The 20,987-nt window shown below is 40.2% G+C and overlaps 1 protein-coding gene and 1 long non-coding RNA gene across 4 annotated transcripts in view; one reads left to right on the top strand and one right to left on the bottom strand.

Moving 5' to 3' along the window:
* LOC134932035 (uncharacterized) overlaps positions 1-13,296 on the top strand; it is a 115,298-nt gene extending 102,002 nt beyond the window's left edge. The window contains exon 3 of the long non-coding RNA XR_010179232.1: positions 13,211-13,296. This is a non-coding gene — a long non-coding RNA (uncharacterized LOC134932035). The remainder of the gene's footprint in view (positions 1-13,210) is intronic.
* FBN1 (fibrillin 1) overlaps positions 1-20,987 on the bottom strand; it is a 343,784-nt gene that overhangs the window by 22,916 nt on the left and 299,881 nt on the right. For all 3 annotated transcript variants that reach the window (XM_063926051.1, XM_063926050.1, XM_063926049.1), the window contains exons 46-59: positions 18,367-18,492; positions 17,001-17,117; positions 15,865-15,993; positions 13,189-13,308; positions 12,978-13,103; positions 12,512-12,661; positions 11,838-11,903; positions 11,625-11,741; positions 10,099-10,218; positions 9,178-9,300; positions 7,447-7,578; positions 6,843-6,965; positions 4,824-5,030; positions 3,166-3,291 (exon numbers count right to left, since the gene is read on the bottom strand). In XM_063926051.1, the coding sequence (XP_063782121.1) occupies positions 3,166-3,291; positions 4,824-5,030; positions 6,843-6,965; positions 7,447-7,578; positions 9,178-9,300; positions 10,099-10,218; positions 11,625-11,741; positions 11,838-11,903; positions 12,512-12,661; positions 12,978-13,103; positions 13,189-13,308; positions 15,865-15,993; positions 17,001-17,117; positions 18,367-18,492 (1,782 nt within the window). The remainder of the gene's footprint in view (positions 1-3,165; positions 3,292-4,823; positions 5,031-6,842; positions 6,966-7,446; positions 7,579-9,177; positions 9,301-10,098; positions 10,219-11,624; positions 11,742-11,837; positions 11,904-12,511; positions 12,662-12,977; positions 13,104-13,188; positions 13,309-15,864; positions 15,994-17,000; positions 17,118-18,366; positions 18,493-20,987) is intronic.

Below are 20,987 nucleotides of genomic sequence, written 5' to 3'. Positions count from 1 at the left end.
TGCGACCATAATGACATGAATATTACATAAATACATATACTGTTGTTTAGTGATAAATCCAAAGACAGTGATGAGGGTAGGGGGAGAATATGATAGGGTATAGAGACTCACTATTGCATGTGAATGGGGTGACGGGGTGTACAGAGCACAGAGCACTCTATTACTGTAGCTTGTATCCACTTAGTGGGAGGACAGACAGTAGCAAAGTCACCAATGGGATACATGTTGACAGGTGAGTAAATACACATTGGTTGTAGGGATAGTGATAGGAAGAGAGAACAAGGTTAAAGGGAAATGCCCATGAAAACTGACCGTCTAAGAGGGAAGACCAGGAGGGTGAGCGGAGAGGTTATTTGTATGTTGTCAGAGGATTAAAGTAGAGAGTTATGAGTGCTGATGGGTGTGCATGATGAAGTGAGGCCTGTTAGAAGGTGTGGAGGCTGGCAAAAAGTCTGATAGAGCATGGTAGAGTCTCAGAGTAAAGGAGCAGCACAAGAGAAATCTTGAATGTGGGGGTGAGATGAGGTGATTACTGTGGAAGTAAGGCAGCAATCAATAGAGGAGTGAAGGGGGTTTGAGGGAGTGTGGACAGAAATGAGGTTGCAGATGTAGAAGGGAGCTTTATAACTGAGGGGGGGTTTATACTTTATTCTGTGGTGGATGGGAAGCAGTTTGCAAAGTGGGGAGGCTAACACAGAGCAGAAAGAGATATAAATGAGAATGGTGTATATGTCAATACTAGATTGCAGTTGGGAGAGTCAAGTGACAGATAGGCCAGAGAGAAGGAGATTGCAGTACTCTAGGTGGGAGATGAGAAGTGCATGGATGGTGTCTATAGTGAGGGAAGGAGTGATTCTGGTCATATTGCAAATGTGTAATCAGCAAGTTTGTGAGATAAACTAAATGTGGTGAGGTAAGTAGAAGGAGAAGTTAGGGATGACTCCCATGTAGAAAACTTGAGAGGCAGAGGAGAGTGTGATAGAGAGCGTAGGGGTGGTAATGTGGTCCTGGATAGGGGAAATACAATGAGGACAGTTATAGACAAATTAATCTTGAGAAAGTGTTGGAGCATCCAGAAAGAAAGAAAGTTAGAGACATGAGAGAGAACAGAGGGAGAGAGGTCAAAGGCTGGAGATAAGTCCAGAAGACTAAGGAGAACCTGGCCCTGGAATGTGCAGTAAGATAATTAATGACTTCATTAAAATACATTTACAGTATCTGGAAAGGAGCAGAGATAAGAGAGGAAAGTAGTGAAGTGACTATAGGCAAGCCTCACAGGAGGAGAAAGATAGGGCTCTAGCTGGAGAGTGAGTCTGAGTCAAGACAGTTTTTTTTATAATGTGTGTGACATTAGCATACTTAAAAGAGGAAGGGATGGTACTGGAAGAGAGGGACAGATTGAAGAGGCCGGTATTGGGAGAGAGAGTGGGGAAAGTGAGAATGAATGGGGTTACGTGGAGAGGGAGAGGGTAAGAAAAGGGCATGGACTTTATCGCCAGTGGCAGGGGAGAAGTAGGCAGGCAGATGGAGGGCAAAGAGAGTGATGTATATAGAGACTGATAGGCGGTGTCATGTGGGTGGCATCGATTGTTGATGTGAAAAAGTCAGGGGCACGACAGGCAGGACGTATGTAAGGAGGGAAAAGATAGCAAACAGTCAGTGGGGATAAGAAATAAGAGACCTTGAATAATACTATTTGGAGAGAGACAGGGTGGAGCTGTAGGAGGATATGATGGCTTTGAAATAGATAAATTCATTGAGAGAACCTGACTTCTTCCAATATAACTCAGTAGCGCAAGAACATAATTGGAGGTAGCAGGTAAGTTTGTAGTGAAAAGGTTGGGATGTGGGCTGATGGAGGCTTCATGTGCGACCGAAGCCATGCCATTTGGGGTGATTCAGGAGAGAGTGAGAAGGTTGAGGGAGATGGAGATAAAGTGCTCATGGATGAGGACCAGTTTATTATAGAAAGACCTGGCATCCTGGAAGGCAAAATAGAAAGAGAGGGATTAAAGAGGGGGATGTAGATGAGGTCGAAAGAATCACTTGTACAGTGACTGGTTGGGGTGGTAGCAGGCGGTGCGAGAGGTGGAGAGTATGGGTATGTGCATTGCAAGGGGGATGCAGAGGGTAGAGAGTGTGCAGTCATACAGGGAGAGTACGTGAGGAAGGAAGGAAGGAGGAGGGAAGAGAGAGAGGAAGTGAGGGGAAGTGGTTGAGAAACATACAATGAATTAATGCAAAGTGGGAATGGAGAAGAAGAAAGAGGTACATAAGAGCACGGAATGTCAGTTGTATGTGCAGGGTAAAGGACAGTAATGTGGAGGGATGACATGGACTATTGGAAAGATAAGAAAGGGGAAAGGTGATGTGTGTGGAGGAGGAGGGTGGACGACCTATTTAAAATGGAAAAGAAGAGTTGAAGAATGTGCAGTATTTCACAATAACAACAATAATCACAGTAGATTAAAATCACTTTGATCACAACAAATACAAAGTTAAATGAATGGCAAAAAGCAATGGTAGCGATCAGGAAATTTAACAAGGACTAAGGGGTACATTTACTAAGCAGTGATAAGAGCGGAGAAGTGAGCTGGTGGAGAAGTTGCCCATGGCAACCAATCAGCACTGAAGTAACATCTATAATTTGCATACTATAAAATGATACAGAGCTGCTGATTGGTTGATGGGGAAATATCTCCACTGGCTCACTTCTCCGCTCTTATCACTGCTTAGTAAATGTACCCTTTAGTAAGATACAGTCAGGGATATAACAGTTAAGATGTAAGACTGTAAGATGTATTAATAGCTAGTAAGAGGTTAAATGGGACAGAGTATGGTGTATGCTAAGTGCAGGAAATGTAAGCAAGACTAGAGTACTGGAGGTATGTAGTCTACAGATTGAAGATAACAGGAGGCTGCAGGAGAATAAAGTGGCAGTTACAAGTCAAGTGACAATATGGTAGCAGGAAATCAGTATGGCGGTGGGATGCAGAAAACATGAACTTTTTAAGCTTGTTGTTGGGCAGCCGTAACACCACCTGAAAAACGCTGATCCAAGCAAATATAAGAAATTGAGAGCCCTCGAATTGGATGGTATAGAATAAGATGAATGGCCAAAATTACTGGTCAGTAACTGAATCCTCTCTGTCTTTGCCAACATACCTATGCATAAGGTGCCTGTCACATCCGGGGTATAGCCTAGATTGCACTGACACTTGTATGATCCTCTTTGATTGATGCACTGTCCATTGCGACAGATTCCATGTAGCACGTGACACTCATCTATATCTAAGGGTCAAGTAGGAGAATGAGACATATTGTCATACAATCATTTCTACATCAGTGCTTTATATTATCAAACATATACCACTCTGAAGATTATATAAAAGGCTGTCAGACACTCCTTACTACTGACTGTAATGGACTGTATCATTACACGTACAGGCTACACATCTGTACACACTGGAAATCAGCATTTGCAGTTTGGTAATCTTGCTTCTGATCTATAACTCATTTCATCTACAGTATAGTTTTCATCTCAAATGAATCTTATTCTCTAGTGGAAAGCTGGCAACAAGACTGTGATTATATTTCTCTTCAAGTAGATAAAGGCAGAAATTTCAGTGCTCAAAATAATAACCACTTTAGCCATTATATGAGAGACTTACTGGTAGTATTTACTAAATTCACCTTAACTGCCGGACAGACCAATCAAGCCAGATGTGTTCAGCATTTCTAGTCAGTAACATGAGAGTGACTAAGTGAACTCCATATTGTTTAATAGAGTACCAGCCTGGCTATCTACCCTGGGATATCTATTTCATGGTACCATAAAGAATACTTTACAAAATATAGCTTTCCATATAAATATTTCTAATTGACAAATCAACCAGGAAATTACTTGTGAATTTAGTAAATACATGTTAGAATATTTCATTATTCAGTATATTTACATTTAAGATTTCTATAATGATAATAGAGTTTGCGTCATTTTGTAAAATTTGGATTTAGAAGGTCAAAAATAACCATGTGTTGATCTGTAAAGTTCCTAGTTCTGCTATACTTACTGATATACTGTCTCCTATACTTACATCCAAGGCTATTAAACAAACTTCACCAACATACATCTCTTCGCTCATCTCAAAATATCTCCCTACTCGACCTCTCTGCTCTGCACAAGATCTGCGTCTCTCATACACACGTATTACTTGTTCACATTCAAAATTACAGGACTTTGTCTAGGCTGCACCCACTCTGTGGAATGCCCTCCCACGCACAATAAGACTCACCTCTAGTCTCCAAAACTTAAAGCGTTCCCGGAAAACTCACCTCTTCAGACAAGCCTATCAAATTCCGGACCCACCCGCATAACCTTCAATGCCTCCCTAGCTAATTACATCCCCTCTGTACAACACACATAACCTCACATATTTGTTTTCTTCACTTTTACACCCTCCTGACCCTTGGCCAAAATTGCTGATTGACCATATCATGCAGCTCATTAAGAACCTTTGCAATCTGGTGGACCATTATGCAATAGGTAGCACCTATCCTTGTGTAGCAATGTCTATTTCCCTATGGATTGTAAGCTTGATACCTCTAAGACTGTCTGTTATTACTCACTTTTGTTCTATTAATGTTTTACCAATTGTAAAGCCCAGCGGAACATGCTGCGCTATATAAGAAACGTAATTAATTAATAAATAAATACCTACATACATACATAAATAAATAAATAAATAAATAAATACATAAATATACTTGTTATGTTTCCATTCAGTCATGTCAATAACAGGTACATCTCGAGCAAAGACACATACCTTCTCCTCCAGTCGTGTACCCTTTGCCGTAAGGGCAAAGTTTTTTAAACTGAACAGTGCCAGGGAAGGGGCAGATCTCACAGGTAATACCCCAGCCTCTGCCAGCATTACAACAACATTCAGACTTGGTGACAGAGTTCTGTGTAGAGGATCCCAGCTGGCACATGGTGTGTAATACTTCAGTGAAGCAATATCCCAGCCTGTTGTCTGTAACAAATAAAACCACGTCATTATTGGCTGAATAAATCTCAGCAAATGGTTTCATCAGTTTGATCTGTTTTTAAGCATCTGGATACCTTTAACCCCTTTGATGCTGAGAGTTTTCTCACCCCATTCTGAGCCCATATATTTTTTTTATTCTTTATTTAAAAGTACACATGAATGTAGACATCATCAACAGTGAGCCACCTTTTCAAACATATAAAATACGATAGAAATCATAACATGTGAGTAGAACCCCCCAAAAATAATAATTTATGCAAGTGGGAGGGGGTGGACTACTTGAGAAGATTAAGCATCTTGAGGAGCATCATCATTTGATACACAGAAAGTATCATTATAGAGATGAAGACTACCTGTCCAAGGTAATACAGCAAGGAAAGGCGAAGCGAAGATGATGGCCTCGTCGCACATGGGTCCAGTGAAGCAGGTAAGCATAGGGGTCAGGGGCAGGGGGTGCCTTTGTGGGAGAACCACGGAGCCCATACTTGAGCGATTTTAAAGGCAGAGAGGGACAGCCGGAGTGGGTTTTTCCAAGTACGAGCTATCAACTTTTTTTAGCAGCTACTAAAATGTAGGACAACAGCTTCACAGAGAACTTGGAAAGATATGGGGGGAGGTTCTGAGCCCATATTTTGAATGCATTACCCATGCATTTTACCTTACTTGTTTTAGAAGAAACTGTATTTTTAGAAAATACAATTAGTCTTTTTGTACATTCTAACATGTCAAATGAAGATGGCCAAAAAAGTTTTTTTCAAGAGAGTGAACCAAGGCATGTATTAGAAAGCTATGTTTTTTGTAGTCAGACAATCTCAGGTGATTGTCAGACGATAAGTACCAAGGGGCCCCATCTTTTCAAATAGCCCTATTGGAAGCCAGGCTGGGTAAGATCTCCAGTCCTTCATATTTCTATTGTGTAGGGGGTTAATGTCTGGTGATCACACGGATAATCATATTTAATTTAAGATTGGGCACAAAGCTTTAAAGAGGAGACTCCCCTCTTTCAAATTGGGGTTATCTAATCTTTCTACATTGTACAATCTGGGAGTAAAAGGGACTTACTGTAAATCCCCCGACACACCAACTTTTTTTACATTAATTTTTTTTTTAAAGTGATAGTTTTATTTAAAAAAATGTAGGTTCATCTCTGTGGAGGCTAATGCCACTATAATTACCAGCTAAAATTGTATATATTATTACCTTTCTGCATACTGGCACGTGTGTTCACATTGCTATCTCACAGCACTGTCAAAATGGGTTTAGTTCAGACCAGGGCTTCATCTGTGTGGAGTGTGTATGTTCCCCAAATGTTTATTATGTTTCTACCCACAACTAAAAGAGATATTGGTAGGTCCATTGGCTGCTCACAAAAGAGTATGACATTGTGTGGTGGAGAATTTATACTGTAAGCTCCAGTGGTGCAGGAACTGATTAGAAACTAGATTCAATATTCTCTGTAAAGAGCTGCATAATAATGGTGGCGTAATAATCTAATGTCTGAATAAAACAGACAACATGTATTTACAAAGATCTCTAGATAAATGAATTAGACTTAATTGTAGAGCAAAACAATGCCTATGACTGTTAGGGTACAAGTTTATAGACTTTAAAGTAACTTCCTATATGCAATCCTAATTACAGACAACTGCTATTATTCTGATTAGTGAACTGAAAGTGGATCATTATTATTTGTTGATCAAGAAATTATAAAAGATTTTTGAAAATTTTGATTGAAATATTTAACGGAATATGATTTGCTTTTTGATCAGCGATATGACTGCCACTTCTCATACTCACCAATACATTCTGTCTCTGTAGCGCTGGCATTGAATCCGTCCGCGCACTCACACCTGTAGCTGCCGACAGTGTTCAGACATTTTCCATTTTCACATAGTCCCGGCTTACTGCATTCGTTCAGATCTTATGAAACAAAAACACATTAAACAAGCCCAAAGCACTATAATGCTAAAATAACACTCATATAAGTCCTATGGGTATAACAAATGGGTACAAATATCCTTATACTATTAAAAATATTTATGGGAAAAAATATCCTATGGGTATAACAAACTAACACTGTGTATTGTGCAAGATATCTACAATGCTCTAAAAGCAGAATTATAATTCAATGGAGCTTTCTACGTAAGAAAATAAATAGTATTTACACATTGTTAAAGTTTTCCGCAATCTGAAGTTTCCACGTTCTGACCAGACATAATTTAAAATTGCATGTTCCGATTTTTTTTCATCCAGTTAATGAGAACAATTTACAGCTGTACTCATGTTTATGAGTTCTCATTTACGTCCTGCTTTGCCATAGACTCCCTAAACTTTTTTCCTTGCTCGTTTGCATCTCTTTATCCAAACTTTCTCTGAAGTATTCAATGATAACCTCCCTTACCCATACATCCTTCACCGTCTGGCCTACGTTGATACCCAGGTCCACATATACACATAAATGTTCCAATAAGATTTTTGCAGGTCATCTGTTTAGAGTCACAGTCATGAAGCCCATCTTCACACTCATCCTGATCTGTAGGAGAAAGAAGAGACGGTGCTGTTTACAAATCGTACACATGCATACTTATGTCATGTAAATAATTTCATACACACTAAACATAAGACGCAACAGATATGAATGAAGCAAAAAGAAATGTATACTTTAATAAATAAGTCAGGATAGATGTAAAAAAATAGTTATCATTACTAACAAGGAATAAAAACAAATGATGCAGCTGGAACGCAGCATTCCAAAAACTAACTGAAGCTTTAAATTCCACAACTCCAGACTATAACGCCCACTGTTCTCTTGCGTCTGTCGTATGATATTTCCTGCCTTCCACGCTTGTCTGGTGTGACCAGTATGTGTGCATGATGATCAGTATGTTATGGTTAGGCCATAGTGCAGCAGACAAGACATATATGGCAAAAGATATAAAAACTAGATTATGAGGACCTAACTTGTACCAGATTGGAGGTCCTGCCACACACTGTCACCAGTGCACAATCCAGTATATTTAACTATATGTTGCTGATGCATCAGCAGTAACCGTTTTAGTAGTTTATAGGATATGATTACAAAGTTTCTGAATTTATTAATTTTAATACCACTGTATTGATCTTTTTTAACCATCCTAAAGTATTCATAATAGTAAAGTTATTACGGAGATGTTGGAATACCCTCTATGGAAACTATACCTACAGTATGAAGAGCGGATTACATGTGAGAGGGAAGGGTATACTGTACTTACTAAAAGTCGATTTTGACCAATTTTTGGTCGATTTTGCATATCTGAAATCTACTAAAGGTAAAAATCGTCCTGAAAATCGACTTTTGGTAAATATGGAATTTGTCCCTGAAACACCTTGTTAACTGGTTTTTAGATCTATTTTAAATAGAGCAAAAATCGATCTTTAGTAAAGTAACCCCTTATAGGAAAATTGATCTTTAGTAAATTGATCACATATAGGAAATAATCTGTAAGGTTGGCCATGTATGCTAAATGCGTTTTATTCCTGAGTAAACAATTTCGATCACACCTATATAAAACTGAGGTAAGTACATGGCGATGCCATTTTTAGTGATGCCACAGTTTGTTTTCCGCACATTATAATTTTTCTTATCATTGCAAATGCAGAACAGTTGTATGATTGCTGGACTTGGAATTGCACTATTACATTGCAAGTGTCATATTGCATTTGTATGAAGAGCTTTCATGTAATAGATCAGATTGTTGGTTCATTTGGTTAGGTCAATCGATTATCACAAACACATATCTATTAACTTTCTCTAGTTCTCCACAACTTTGTGATATGATTTCCTTCAATGTACAATGCTGCAGATTTTTGTGAGACCTTTTAAGTAAACAATGATAATAGCTTTAATAATTAGAATCTCTGGCTAGCAGTAAAGTGAGAGCAGGGAGCGTCAGTAATGAATAATGATCAATGTGGCAATTATACTCCATACACATCATAAAAAGCACAGCTGCATGATTAAATGCTATTATTTATTATGAAACGTTCTCACATGGTCACATCATACTGTATTCTGACAGTAATAATGCTGTGTCTGTAATAACATTATGACACCAGCAATTGTGAGCCAGCTGGACAGATTAGTTACACTCACCCTTGCACATTCTCTTGTCTTCTCGGAGCACATAACCCGCTGGACACTTGCATTCATAGGAGCCGTAGGTGTTAACACAGCGGAAAGCGCACAACAAAGGATTTTGTGCACACTCATTGACATCTGTTAAGAAAGTTCAGCATAATTATTATAAGAACATATGTATTTATTAGATATTGTTATGTAATATTATACTGGTATACTGTCTAAACAGCATTGTAGGCAATGGGCAAAGCAATAAACTAGGGCCTACTGACCCATTCATGGGAATACATTAAATATATATATATATATATATATATATTAATTTACCCTTGCTGCAATCCCACGCCATCTCTCAACATGCTTCCTTACACTGAATGGCCATCAGCACTCTGATTGTTGGATAACTTCACCAATCGGCATGCTGACAGCCATTCACTGTCTGGCTGCAAACTGGAAGGCAGGTAGAGAATGCTGCACTCTTATTGGTGGATAGCTCAAGTCATCCACCAATCAGGATGCGGCACACAGACACTGCCAAAGCTTGAAGGCCCCTAAAATTGTGGGCAGCTCACCAGTGTGCCCAAACGTGAAGATGGCACTGACTGGTATCTATTAGTTTTTGTAATCTGCTTGTAATACTGCTTGTAATGAGTGGAGTATTATTTTGTAAGAGTATACTAAGCTGGTAGTGGCAAAAGAAGGGGGACAAACAACGTGTCCTAGTGCCAGCCAGCCAGTTAAGGTGCTGGTCAGCATATTGAGCAAACTGAATATGTTTAGTAAAATAATCTTCCGTGCTTTTGCTGTAAACTGCTTTCAACGCTGCATCTAGCCCACAGTGTTCAATGAATATGAAAATATGAACTGAAATTTGCTTCCTATTTTACACTAATTGACTAATTTAATGAGCTTTAAACAATCTAATGCAGAAATTACCTTCACACGCCATCATTGGTCCCGGCTCGAAGCCTTCTTCACATGTGCACTCAAACCCACCAATCACATTCTTGCAAGTTCCATTTCCACATGGATTTCCGACAGCGCACTCATCAGTATCTAAAAGACAGGTTCTAAGTATTAGTGACATACAAATGCTCCACTATCATTTCCACCATAAGAGTATTTGAGTATATGTACTATATATTTTCACATTATTAACAGATGTACACTATAGCAAGCTCCCTAACTGGTTCTTTCTGTCACATTTTTAGGGACATCGGCTGTATGGGTTGTAAAAATAATAGCCCACACAAACTGTGGCACTTACACGCTTCTACAGTAATTTCTTAATTTTTTATTTAATAGAATATTGTCTAACAAATGTTATATTATCTTTAATGTACCCTAATTTAAAACGGCACACCTTTGTTTTTTCTCTGTACAGCTTAGTGAAAGTATACAGTTAATAGGCATTAGACAGTGAGAACTATAGAGATATATATCTAAGTCGTTTTAACTATTTAATAGAACATAGAGGTGACCACAAGTATAAATGACAAAAGTGTGTAAGCTATGTGTTATGGTCACTGACTGTATAAGGAAGACACTGTCACAGACTTGCAAGACTGGAGCCTCTGAGTTGAAACCCAGTGTCAGGTCCTAGTGACCTTGTACATGTCAATTTGTTTCATTGTAGCCTATTTACAAAAGAGGAAACTGTATACTCAGTGTGACAAGGAAACTACCTGAAATATTTTGTATATAACACTGAATATAAATTGCATGTGCAATACAATACATCATTTGTTTAACATATATGGTGTTCCTTATGGATACTTTTTATGGCATGGCTAAGCATCAGTTATAAGTAGGGTTTCTGTATTTCGTTTTGAAGTAATTCAAAGTTGTTGGGAGTTTCACAAGCAAAATCAGATATCATTGAAAAAACCCATATAATTTAAGGGTTAATCTAGTTTATCGTGGGGAAAGTACAGGGTGTCAGGGATGCTAATGAGGGGATAGGGGAAAGGTCCTAGGGAGAGGGTGCCAGGGTACAGGTGAGAAGATACCAGGCGATAGGGACTTTAATAATACTGCAATCTCTTCTGCTACCCCACTTATCTGATGCACATTTGCGTAGTGTGTCATAAACACAACTAACTGCAGTGTTATAAGGGTTTGAGGAAACCCTTGGATCGGAACATTCCCTGTAATCCTCCTTTAAATCCTTGTTCCAATTAGCAATGTAGATGAAAGCGGAAGTGGAAATGCTGTTCCTATAATAGACTTGTTCCTGTGTAAGAGCAAAGCAATGGTAGGAGAGGAACTTGCTAAAGTGAAAGGTCTCCAAAAGGTGGTGGTGGACACCGACCTGCAATCACAATTCAAGCACTTTCTTTTTCAGCGGGAACGTTTCTAAAATCCTTAATTCTGGAATTATTTCCTCAGTCTCCTATGTATAATGTAGATAGGCTTCACAGATCAATGAGTTCTCTCTATATTTGTATTAAACTATAACAGACCTATGCACTCGTCTCCTGTAAGTATATATCCAAAGGAACATTCACATCGATAGGAACCGTCTGTGTTGATACATATTCCATTCTTGCATTTGTCTGGAATAGTACATTCATCCATGTCTAGAAGAAGAAAAGAGAAAGGCACAATGTAAACCTGGGTGGGATGTTTCTTGCAGTTGTATGGTATATATAATATTATATAATATTACATCTTACCGATTCGCTCATCGTTTGGTCCGACAACCACGCCAGATCCAAATGGACAGATCTCTCGGAAAGCCTCTGCAAATAAAGCATATACAAAATAATTATATGTTAGTTATATATGATCAGCATATCCCAAAAATATCTACCAAACAGTCCTATGAACCACCTGAATTCTCTTTATCAGAAGTCATCACTTAGGGGACAGCTAAGAAGCCTGTGTCATTCCAACTGATGTTACCCCATAAGGGGTTAAAATGGCAGCGGCTTATAGAGTTTGATCAAACATGCAATAAGTTGGCACTGTCTGCGTAAGTGTTTCTCATGATTTCTTTTGGAATGTGCTCTCTTGGACATCACATCATGTACATCTATAAATGTTCTTCCAAGATCGGCTTTCAAGTGCATTTGAAACAAAGCGCTCGCCAGCTTTTGGTGGGTGGAAAACTGTTTTGTTGTACTGAGTAATTGTTTCCCTGTGGAATTGTCTGGGAATTTATTCTATTTTACTTGATTGTTATATGATATAAATGTGCTCTTTGACATTATAAAATACTAATTTAATATCAAAATCCTAAAACTTATAGAGCTAAAAACATGTTGCAGTTCTGTATTTAAACGGAAACTGTAAGGACCGCTGTATGCCGCCTTTACATGTGCCAGCCTAGTACTTATTTAGATCATACCATCTCCTTCCACAGGGCACAATTCACACGGAGATCCCCATCCAGCCTCCTTCATTGCACAGCAACATTCCTGTTTTGAGTGATTTTGGGCCTTCGGGGAAATACACTTCCCATCTTCAAATTTGGAATAGCAGAACCCAAGTCTTAGATCTGTTACGGTGAAAGAAATAGTGCATGAAAGACCTATCACTCTAATAATGTTCCTATAATCTGGGATTAAGGACGTGGGTGGTAAAAATATACAAAATATAATAAGATAATATCTAACTATAAATACAATATTCAAGGGTTTGGGTACAGTGACATTGCCAACATGCCACTGGCACTGCCAACATGGCAACAGCACTTCCAACATGCCACTGGTATGATTTGTGGTCATCTTGGCAAAGCAGAAGCTAACAGTGTGAGGTTGTGCTATGGTAAATGTGACAGCACAGAGTAACTAGGAAAGCATTGAACACTTTACCTTGGCATCGCCGTCCAGTTGATGATAGCACAAACCCCTCTGGGCACAGACAGGAGAAGCTGCCAGGGGTATTGCTGCAAGTCCCTAGAGCACAGATCTCTGGCTCCTCAACACATTCGTCAATGTCTGCAACGGCAAAGTCATTTTACGAGGTCAGCTTTTCTTTTTAGCGTACCTTTAAATATTTAGATTACAAGCTTTTTCAATGTACCTTCACATTTGTCATCTTTCAGAACATATCCAGGAGGACAGATGCAGCGGTACGAGCCATCCAGATTTTGACACGTTCCAGGAGCACACAATCCAGGATCAAGGGCGCACTCATTGATATCTAAGAACATAATATCAACATTTTAAGTCTCTCAGAGTTGGGAAACGGCAAAGACTGCTATACACAGCTGAGTGATAAGTCATAAAATCTGTTCATTTGGATGAGGTCATGGAAGACTGTCTACCACCCACACACCCATTTGTGTCAAAGCCAGGTAACCTTTCAGTTTGAGTACCACCTGCTGGAATAAGCACACAATGTAATTTATTGAAAGACGATTCCAAATCTTTGTGCACATGTTCTGGGTCCACGTAAAGCATGGAAGCTTTAAGAAGAAAATTAATTTGGAAATGATAACATATATAAACACTGCAAGTACACAATAAAAAAATGTTCAATAAATAAAAATCAGCCTTTAAAAAATAAATATATAAACAGAGAAACCATTGTCAGCACTTACTTTCCACATATATTTTAATCTTACATTTATGGACAGGACTTTTAGAGGAGGAAGGACAAGGAAAAGGCAAAGAAAAAAAGGGGATGGGAATGGAAATAATAAATGAAACATCCTGCATAACAGTCTGTAGTTTAACGTTCATTAATGATTTTGACCATTAATAATAAGAGAGCCAAAGAATTCAATTAGGATTCAATTCAATTAGGCACAGGGTTTACCCCACAGCTAACTGAATGTGCTGCCTGATTCAATTAGCTGCGGGGTCCCCCCACACTAAGCTGCAGAGATTCAGGTGAATTTTTCCTCGCAGCCTTAGGAGCTGCAAGAAAAATGTGTGATAAAATGCAGACTATGAATTTAGGGGATCATTCCAAGTTGATCGTAGCTGTGCTAAATTTAGCACAGCTATGATCATTCACACTGACATGCAGGGGGACGCCCAGCATAGGGCTAGTCCGCCCCACATGTCAGTGCCGGCCCCCCCCACAGAAGTGCAAAGGCATCGCACAGTGGCAATGCCTTTGCACTACAAGAGTAGCTCCCGGCCAGTGCAGCTTTAGCGTGCTGGCCGGGAGCTACTCATCGCTCCCCGGCCCGCAGCGGCTGCGTGTGACGTCACGCAGCTGATGCGGCCCTTGCGTTGGCCGGACCGCTCCCACGAAACGGAGGCAAAACGCCGCCGTTCCGCCCCCTCCCGCCCAGTGATCGCCTCTGCCTGTCAATCAGGCAGAGGCTATCGCAGCCCTGCTACGGCCTTCGGCCGTCTGGCATGCGCCGACGCACTACAGCTCCGGTGCATGCGCAGTAGGGACCCGTTTGCTCGGCTGCGACAAAAAGCAGCGAGTGAACGGGTCATAATGACCCCCTTAATGCGCTGGGAAACCCATAGATTCCAGCACTTTGCACAAAGCTATTCCTTGTGCAGCAAATCTCATGCCTAATTGAATTCCTCCCAAAGAAAGTTTTTATAGTTCCTAAGTCAGCAATGCAAATTGCCCTTTAAGAACAAATTTGAAAAGATCCCGCTCTAGCCCAAGCTGGATTTTTTTTTTCTTATTTAATTTAAGTTCAGAAGTGTTTTCTGTATAACTTACTGTTTTAATGCATGTCCCTGTATTGCAATAATTATATGATTCATTTATTTCCCTTATTCTAGAAAGCTATGATTATAATAAATGACACCAATAAAGTAATCATAAGTTGTAAATGTTCAATACGCATATTAATTTTAAAACTGTATAAATTAAAATCAGAGAATTAAAGCTTTTAGTAATTACATATAAAGTTTCTCAGGCCGATAATTTCTCCTACTGTACTCAGTACACGCACTTAATAGCTTATTGCATGAGCTGCTTTTTGATGTAGTCTAACGGTTGACAATTCATAATGTCGACCCCACATTGTTGACAGGTATAATGTCGACATTTGCTAACAACATTTCGGGGTGTAGACAAAAAGCCAACAATAACAATGTATGTCGACATTCATAATGTTGAACCCACAATGTTGACAATGTTAAAATTTCAAAAGGCAACATATCGACAGTCTCAGAATGTAAATACTGTATGCGAGATGCCGACATTGTCAGAGTGTTGGAATTAGGGTAGGGCCGTGGGCTGGAGGGTTAGGGCTAGGCTGCGAAGGGAGGGGAGTTAGGGTTAGGCACTAGAGGGAGGGATAGGGTACAAATACTTAGGGTTCGGGTAGAAAGCCAGAGGATCACAGCTCTGACCAGAAAGTGAGTCACATGACCCTGGAACCCGGAAGCCCCTGCTAGAGCAGCTATAGCCTCCAGGAGAAGTTAAGTCACCGCTGGCCCACCAGGACAAAATTATGACATTTCATCACTGTTTACATAATGAATGCCGACATGGTTAACGTCAATATTATGGCTATGGTGACATGATGAATGTTGACATTTTGTAACCAACCCGCTGCTTCCACAGCAGCTAATAGTGTGCAGGGTATCAATTCCTCCTTTAACTGACATATATCGCAGCCTGAACAAGTCAGCATAGGCTGTATAAACAGCAATAGTAAAAATAAATGAAATCTCTATGCACATGGGATTGTCAGTCTTGCCCTGCTGTTATTCACCTTTGACAAAACACCTAGAAGCAAATCAGGCTAAAGAATTAACAATTTCCAATATTTACCAAGACATGTTCTCCCATCGGATGCCATCTCAAATCCCTCATTACAGACACACTGGAAAGAGCCAATGATATTGACGCACTGTCCATTTCTACATAACTGCCCATTCAGGGTGGCACATTCATCTATATCTGTAAGCAGAACGCAACACAGTTATTTACAGCAAGTGGAAGTTTACATGTGGGGAATCCTACAGAAAGAGCAGTTGGATTTCCCACTAGTTGTAGGCACAAACATTTGTTTTTATTTCCTTTCTTTCCATATGTGATAAATTATATTCTACGGCAACAGCAAACTGTACAATATATTTATATTGTTGGTGAAAATTTTGATTTGATAAAAATAATAATAATAATAATGAGGAGAACAAGTTTAAAGACCCTAATAATTTAGAAATGTAATTGTCATAATGATTTGTATCAGATGAATTATATTATCCAAAAACAATAGCATGGGTCATTTCCTTTTAATTAATATTTGGATTGCCCTCAAAGAGAAAATAGTTTACTGGTTTGAGTGTAGGCGAAAACAAATATTGGCTAGACTGGAGAGAAGAGGGGAAAGAACATAGAGATCACTCTACCTCCATGCAGTCTGTAACCCTTTAGCTGCTGATGGGGAGAGAGATTGACTCTACTGTGAATGCAGGCGGGGCAAGCCTCCAAACCATTTAGGTGGGACAGTCTCCATATGCTGTGTATATCCCAAAAGTCGGATATGTTGCCGGTAGAACCCACCACCCCACTCTGCACAGTATACACCTGCTGCTGTGCATGCAGCACTACTGTATATTGTCAGATTTTCGGGAAGGGGTGACCTAGCGCTCTAGAAACAGTAGGCCACATGGAAGTGTTGCATTGTCCCATTGTGACCAGACCACAAAAAGTCAGTAGGTTCTGCTGTCCACCGGGAGGTTAATATAGCATCAGCATTAAATAACTTAGTGATCACAGTAACACTTGTATATTTTCTGGGTTCATCATTTCTAAAAACTGCTGCCACTTTGAAAAAGAGCAAAAACAAATGGGCATATTTACAGCCGCCAGTAGGCTCAAGCAGAGCAGTTCTGTCAACATCAATCTATAAATTGGAAGTTTTGGTCAACACTCCTAAGCGTTATATCACATCAGCAACTTACCAATGCAGTCATTGTTGGGAGACAGAATGAACCCGTCGTGACAACGGCAGTTATAAGAACCGATTGTGTTCCTACATGTTCCATTCCCACAAGGATCTCTTTCACACTCATTAATATCTGCAGGAAGAAAGAAAGAAACACATATATTTGTAATGAGATTTAACTTGTATTTTATAGTGTTGTTGCCTTCAATAATTTGTATACAAAGGAATCAACCCCGGAGGTCACTGTATACTATTATTTATGACAATGAAATGTTGGATTTATAAGATCCAAAAGAAACATTATACTGAAACATTTGGTGATTTTAAATAAAAATGCATGGTCACCTACACAACCATGTTGTAGCCTGAGCCAAGACCCACAAGAGAGTCTATTTACTAAGAAAAAGCCACAACACTGAGAAATGATGTAGCATGAGTATAACAGCCTGCACGCAATGAATGTGTTATTTTAATATTCCATGAGGTGATGGATGGTTATTTATTGAGACATGGATCAGGATCTCTCTGAAAGTAACACTTGCTTCATGAGCCGAGGGTAAAGTAATGACTTAGCAATGCAGATATCTTGCTCTGTCTATTTTATACACCAGTTGCTATCATCTTAAGTCGCTGACTATAGGTCGGATGTAATGCAGTGCAAGAAGGCCGGTACTCCGAGATTCCGGCCGAACTCGTAGGTTTTTTAAAAGTGGCAATCATTTACAAGGCAAAATCATGTTGGTTTTGTCTTGTAAATGATTGCCGCTTTAAAAAAACGTACACGTTTAGCTGGAATCTCGGAAGCTCCGGCCATCTCATACTGCATTACATCCGCTCCTTTGTCTATGAAACTTTCCCAGTAATATGACATCATCAACAAACTGCTCAGTACTGTTCTGACAGCATTGTTCACCTGCCTCTACAAGATATTAAATACATTTTTGTCTGGTTTAGGTGCACTTTAATATAGTGAAAATATATGTGCATGTAAACAGAGCATTTTTATTTATAATTGATGGCTTCAAATATATATATGTAGAATGAGCATGATGATGAAAGGCTGATGCTCTCTGGAGTGTATGTTGCAGCACAGTAGCTAGTATTGCTGCCTCCAAGCACTGGGGTCATTAGTATATACCTAATCAGGGACGTGTGGAGTTTGCTGGGTTTTCTCTAGTCACCCCAGTTTCCTACCTCACTCTGGTGGGTTAATCACTAGTATCAAGGTGAATGCAGAGGAGAATAAAATGACCATTAATCAGTTCAGAGGAGCGTGATGGAGGTAGTGTTGGCTGTTAGTCTCTGTTGGCCATTAGTCTCTGAAACTAGCCATTTTAAGTATGAATATACAGTATACCAAACAGATCAAGCATTTTACCCACCCAAACACATTGTCTGATCATCACTGGTTTTAAATCCATTGTGGCAAACGCAGAAATATCCTCCGACCTTGTCATTGCATACTCCATGGCTGCAAACGTTTGGAATTTCCTGACACTCATTGCGATCTTCAAAGATAAAAGGAAACAGACAATGAAACAGCTCTGTATGATTAACAACATGCTGACATGTGCAAAACAGAAAATAACATTTCTATGGCACCTATTACCAAACACCAATGGAGTCAGTGAGACCGTGAGCACACTGATTTCATTTGTCAGTGGATGCCATGTTTCCTGCTTTTAAACAAAACTAATTCCCACAATCAAAGTGTCTACAAACTCACAGCTCTACAATAATGGGAACAGAGGTGCTGATTACCAGGGTATACATGGAGTTCATTTATATAATATAATAACTGACCGGATCTGAGATTTTTTTTGTTATATAACTATGAATAGCAGAAGAGAGCCTGGGCCAATAGCTCCGCTTCATTGCTTCCTTCAAGCATTTCCCTATTATTCTGAGAGAAAATGGACAGGGATTGCACAAACCTCTGAAAAGGCCTTTGCCATATTAGGCGCACACAATTGTTCTTGTTTGGCTGACAACAGTGGGCCTGATTCATTCTTGTATGCTATGCCGTAGCTACTAAGTAATTATGTTATACTGCAGAAAGCGTCTTGTGTTAATAGACGCCTCCTGTCAGCTTCTGTGATCTGCTGCTGCGCCCAAAGATACAGCATAGGATCACTTGCGTGCACATTGGTCATCTGAGTAACCTTCAGGTTACTCAGGTGGCCGTGTATTGCAGGCTTATGGGTCCAGGAAATCTCGGTCGGGAAACACACCCTTTGTAGAACAGCACCCATTGCTGCCCCCAAATTGCCATGCTGCAGCTTTAGGGCACTGGGAGTAAGACTGCAGATCAGGACCTGCACATACACGGTGCACCTCTGCGCATGTGACCAAGTAGTTGTCGAAATTGTGGTCTATTGATCACATCTATAGTCCTCATGTTAATTCTCATAGGACTATAAGCATCAGTCAGACTCTTCAGGCAGCATATCAATAAGTAATCTCAGTGTGGACCTCACAGTAACCAATAGATTGCTAGATTGAGGAATGCAGCTCAGGGGAAATGTACTACATTCGGCTCTATAGGGGACAATGGGGATAACTCAGACCTGATCATAGCCGTGCAAAATTTTGCACGGCTACGATCAGCCACCCTGACATGCGGGGGGAGTCCGCCCCGCATGTCTGGCCCTCCCCCGCCGCACAGGTACAAAAGCATCGCACGGCGGTGATGCTTTTGTACCTGAAGAGTAGCTCCTGCGCGCTGGCAGGGAGCTACCCGTCGCTCTCTGGGTCGCATCGCCTGCATGTGACATCACGCAGCCGCCGCCCGCCCCCCGCACGGTCCGCGCATGCCTGTGTTGCCCGGATCACGGCCCAACACCGCCAACCCACCCCCTCCCGCCCGCGAATGCCTCTGCCTGTCAATCAGGCAGAGGCGATCGCTGGGCAGAGATGCCGATTGCATCTCTGGCATGCACCGGTGCACTGCAGCGCCTGCACATGCGCAGTTCAGACCTGATCGCATAGCAGCGATCAAGTCTGAATTAGACCCCAACAATACAATTACAGGGTACTTGTCATCTACAAAAAGGAGGCAGTATTCCCATAACTGGAACATATTCATTGCCCCTGTAGGGTCCATTGTTTGTAGGGCATTGGTAGGTTTCAATTTCAGAATGTTGGTTTGATCCACAGAAAGTCTGCTGATACGTATAGATAACTGATACACAATAAGAATTTTACTATACGGAACTTAAAGTAGTTACTAAATTTGTAGCATGTACATTGAATCTGGCAAACTAATACTTTGCAATAAGTAGCTTGCCTGTAGATCTGCATTGTTCTCAGGGGTACGCTGTGGTTTAACAGCTTCAAACAGCTTCACACATTCCTAGCTGCTAAGCTATCCTGTAACGTTCTAGTAAGTGGGAAACATACATGTCCTTATGGTGACCCTGACTTAGACAAACATTAGTTAAGTTATTAACAATATCCTATGCAGTATAAGTAAATCAGAGCTACAGCCAGTCTGCTGCATTAGAATGACTCAATAGATGTACTGGTCTGCTGCATTTGCTCCAAATACTAAGAGAAGTGAATTTGGATTATGTTACTCCTCCAGCTTTATTTTGTTGGTGGCTTGTACCTTACAGTGATTTCCATCCATGTCCTGACACTACAGCAATGTCATACAACACTAGCAAAAAGTCCATTCAAAGTCAAGTTCTGTATGTGATTGTTTATAGAGACCTGCTATCTTATAAATCAGAATGTTACCCCTGCTTGCACCCAACCTAATTACATTTCACATAATTGGGATGTTCGGTATCAGGTGTTTCCTGTAACAAGGGCAAACTCCATGGGAGCTAGTCAGGTTGGTTCCCTGAACACTTATCAGATAAGTAAGAGGAGAATGACAGGAAGGTGTAGGACCTGCCAGCGTGATCACTGATATTGTTCTTCACATCTGATATCTCCTGAACTTTCCTGTTCCACTGGGTGAGTTACAATAGCAGTTGTGAGTGAGGCTGTAAACATCTTT

The sequence above is a fragment of the Pseudophryne corroboree genome, chromosome 6, assembly GCF_028390025.1.
Source record: "Pseudophryne corroboree isolate aPseCor3 chromosome 6, aPseCor3.hap2, whole genome shotgun sequence".
Lineage (NCBI taxonomy): Eukaryota > Metazoa > Chordata > Amphibia > Anura > Myobatrachidae > Pseudophryne > Pseudophryne corroboree.
This window is presented reverse-complemented; position numbering and strand designations above follow the sequence as displayed.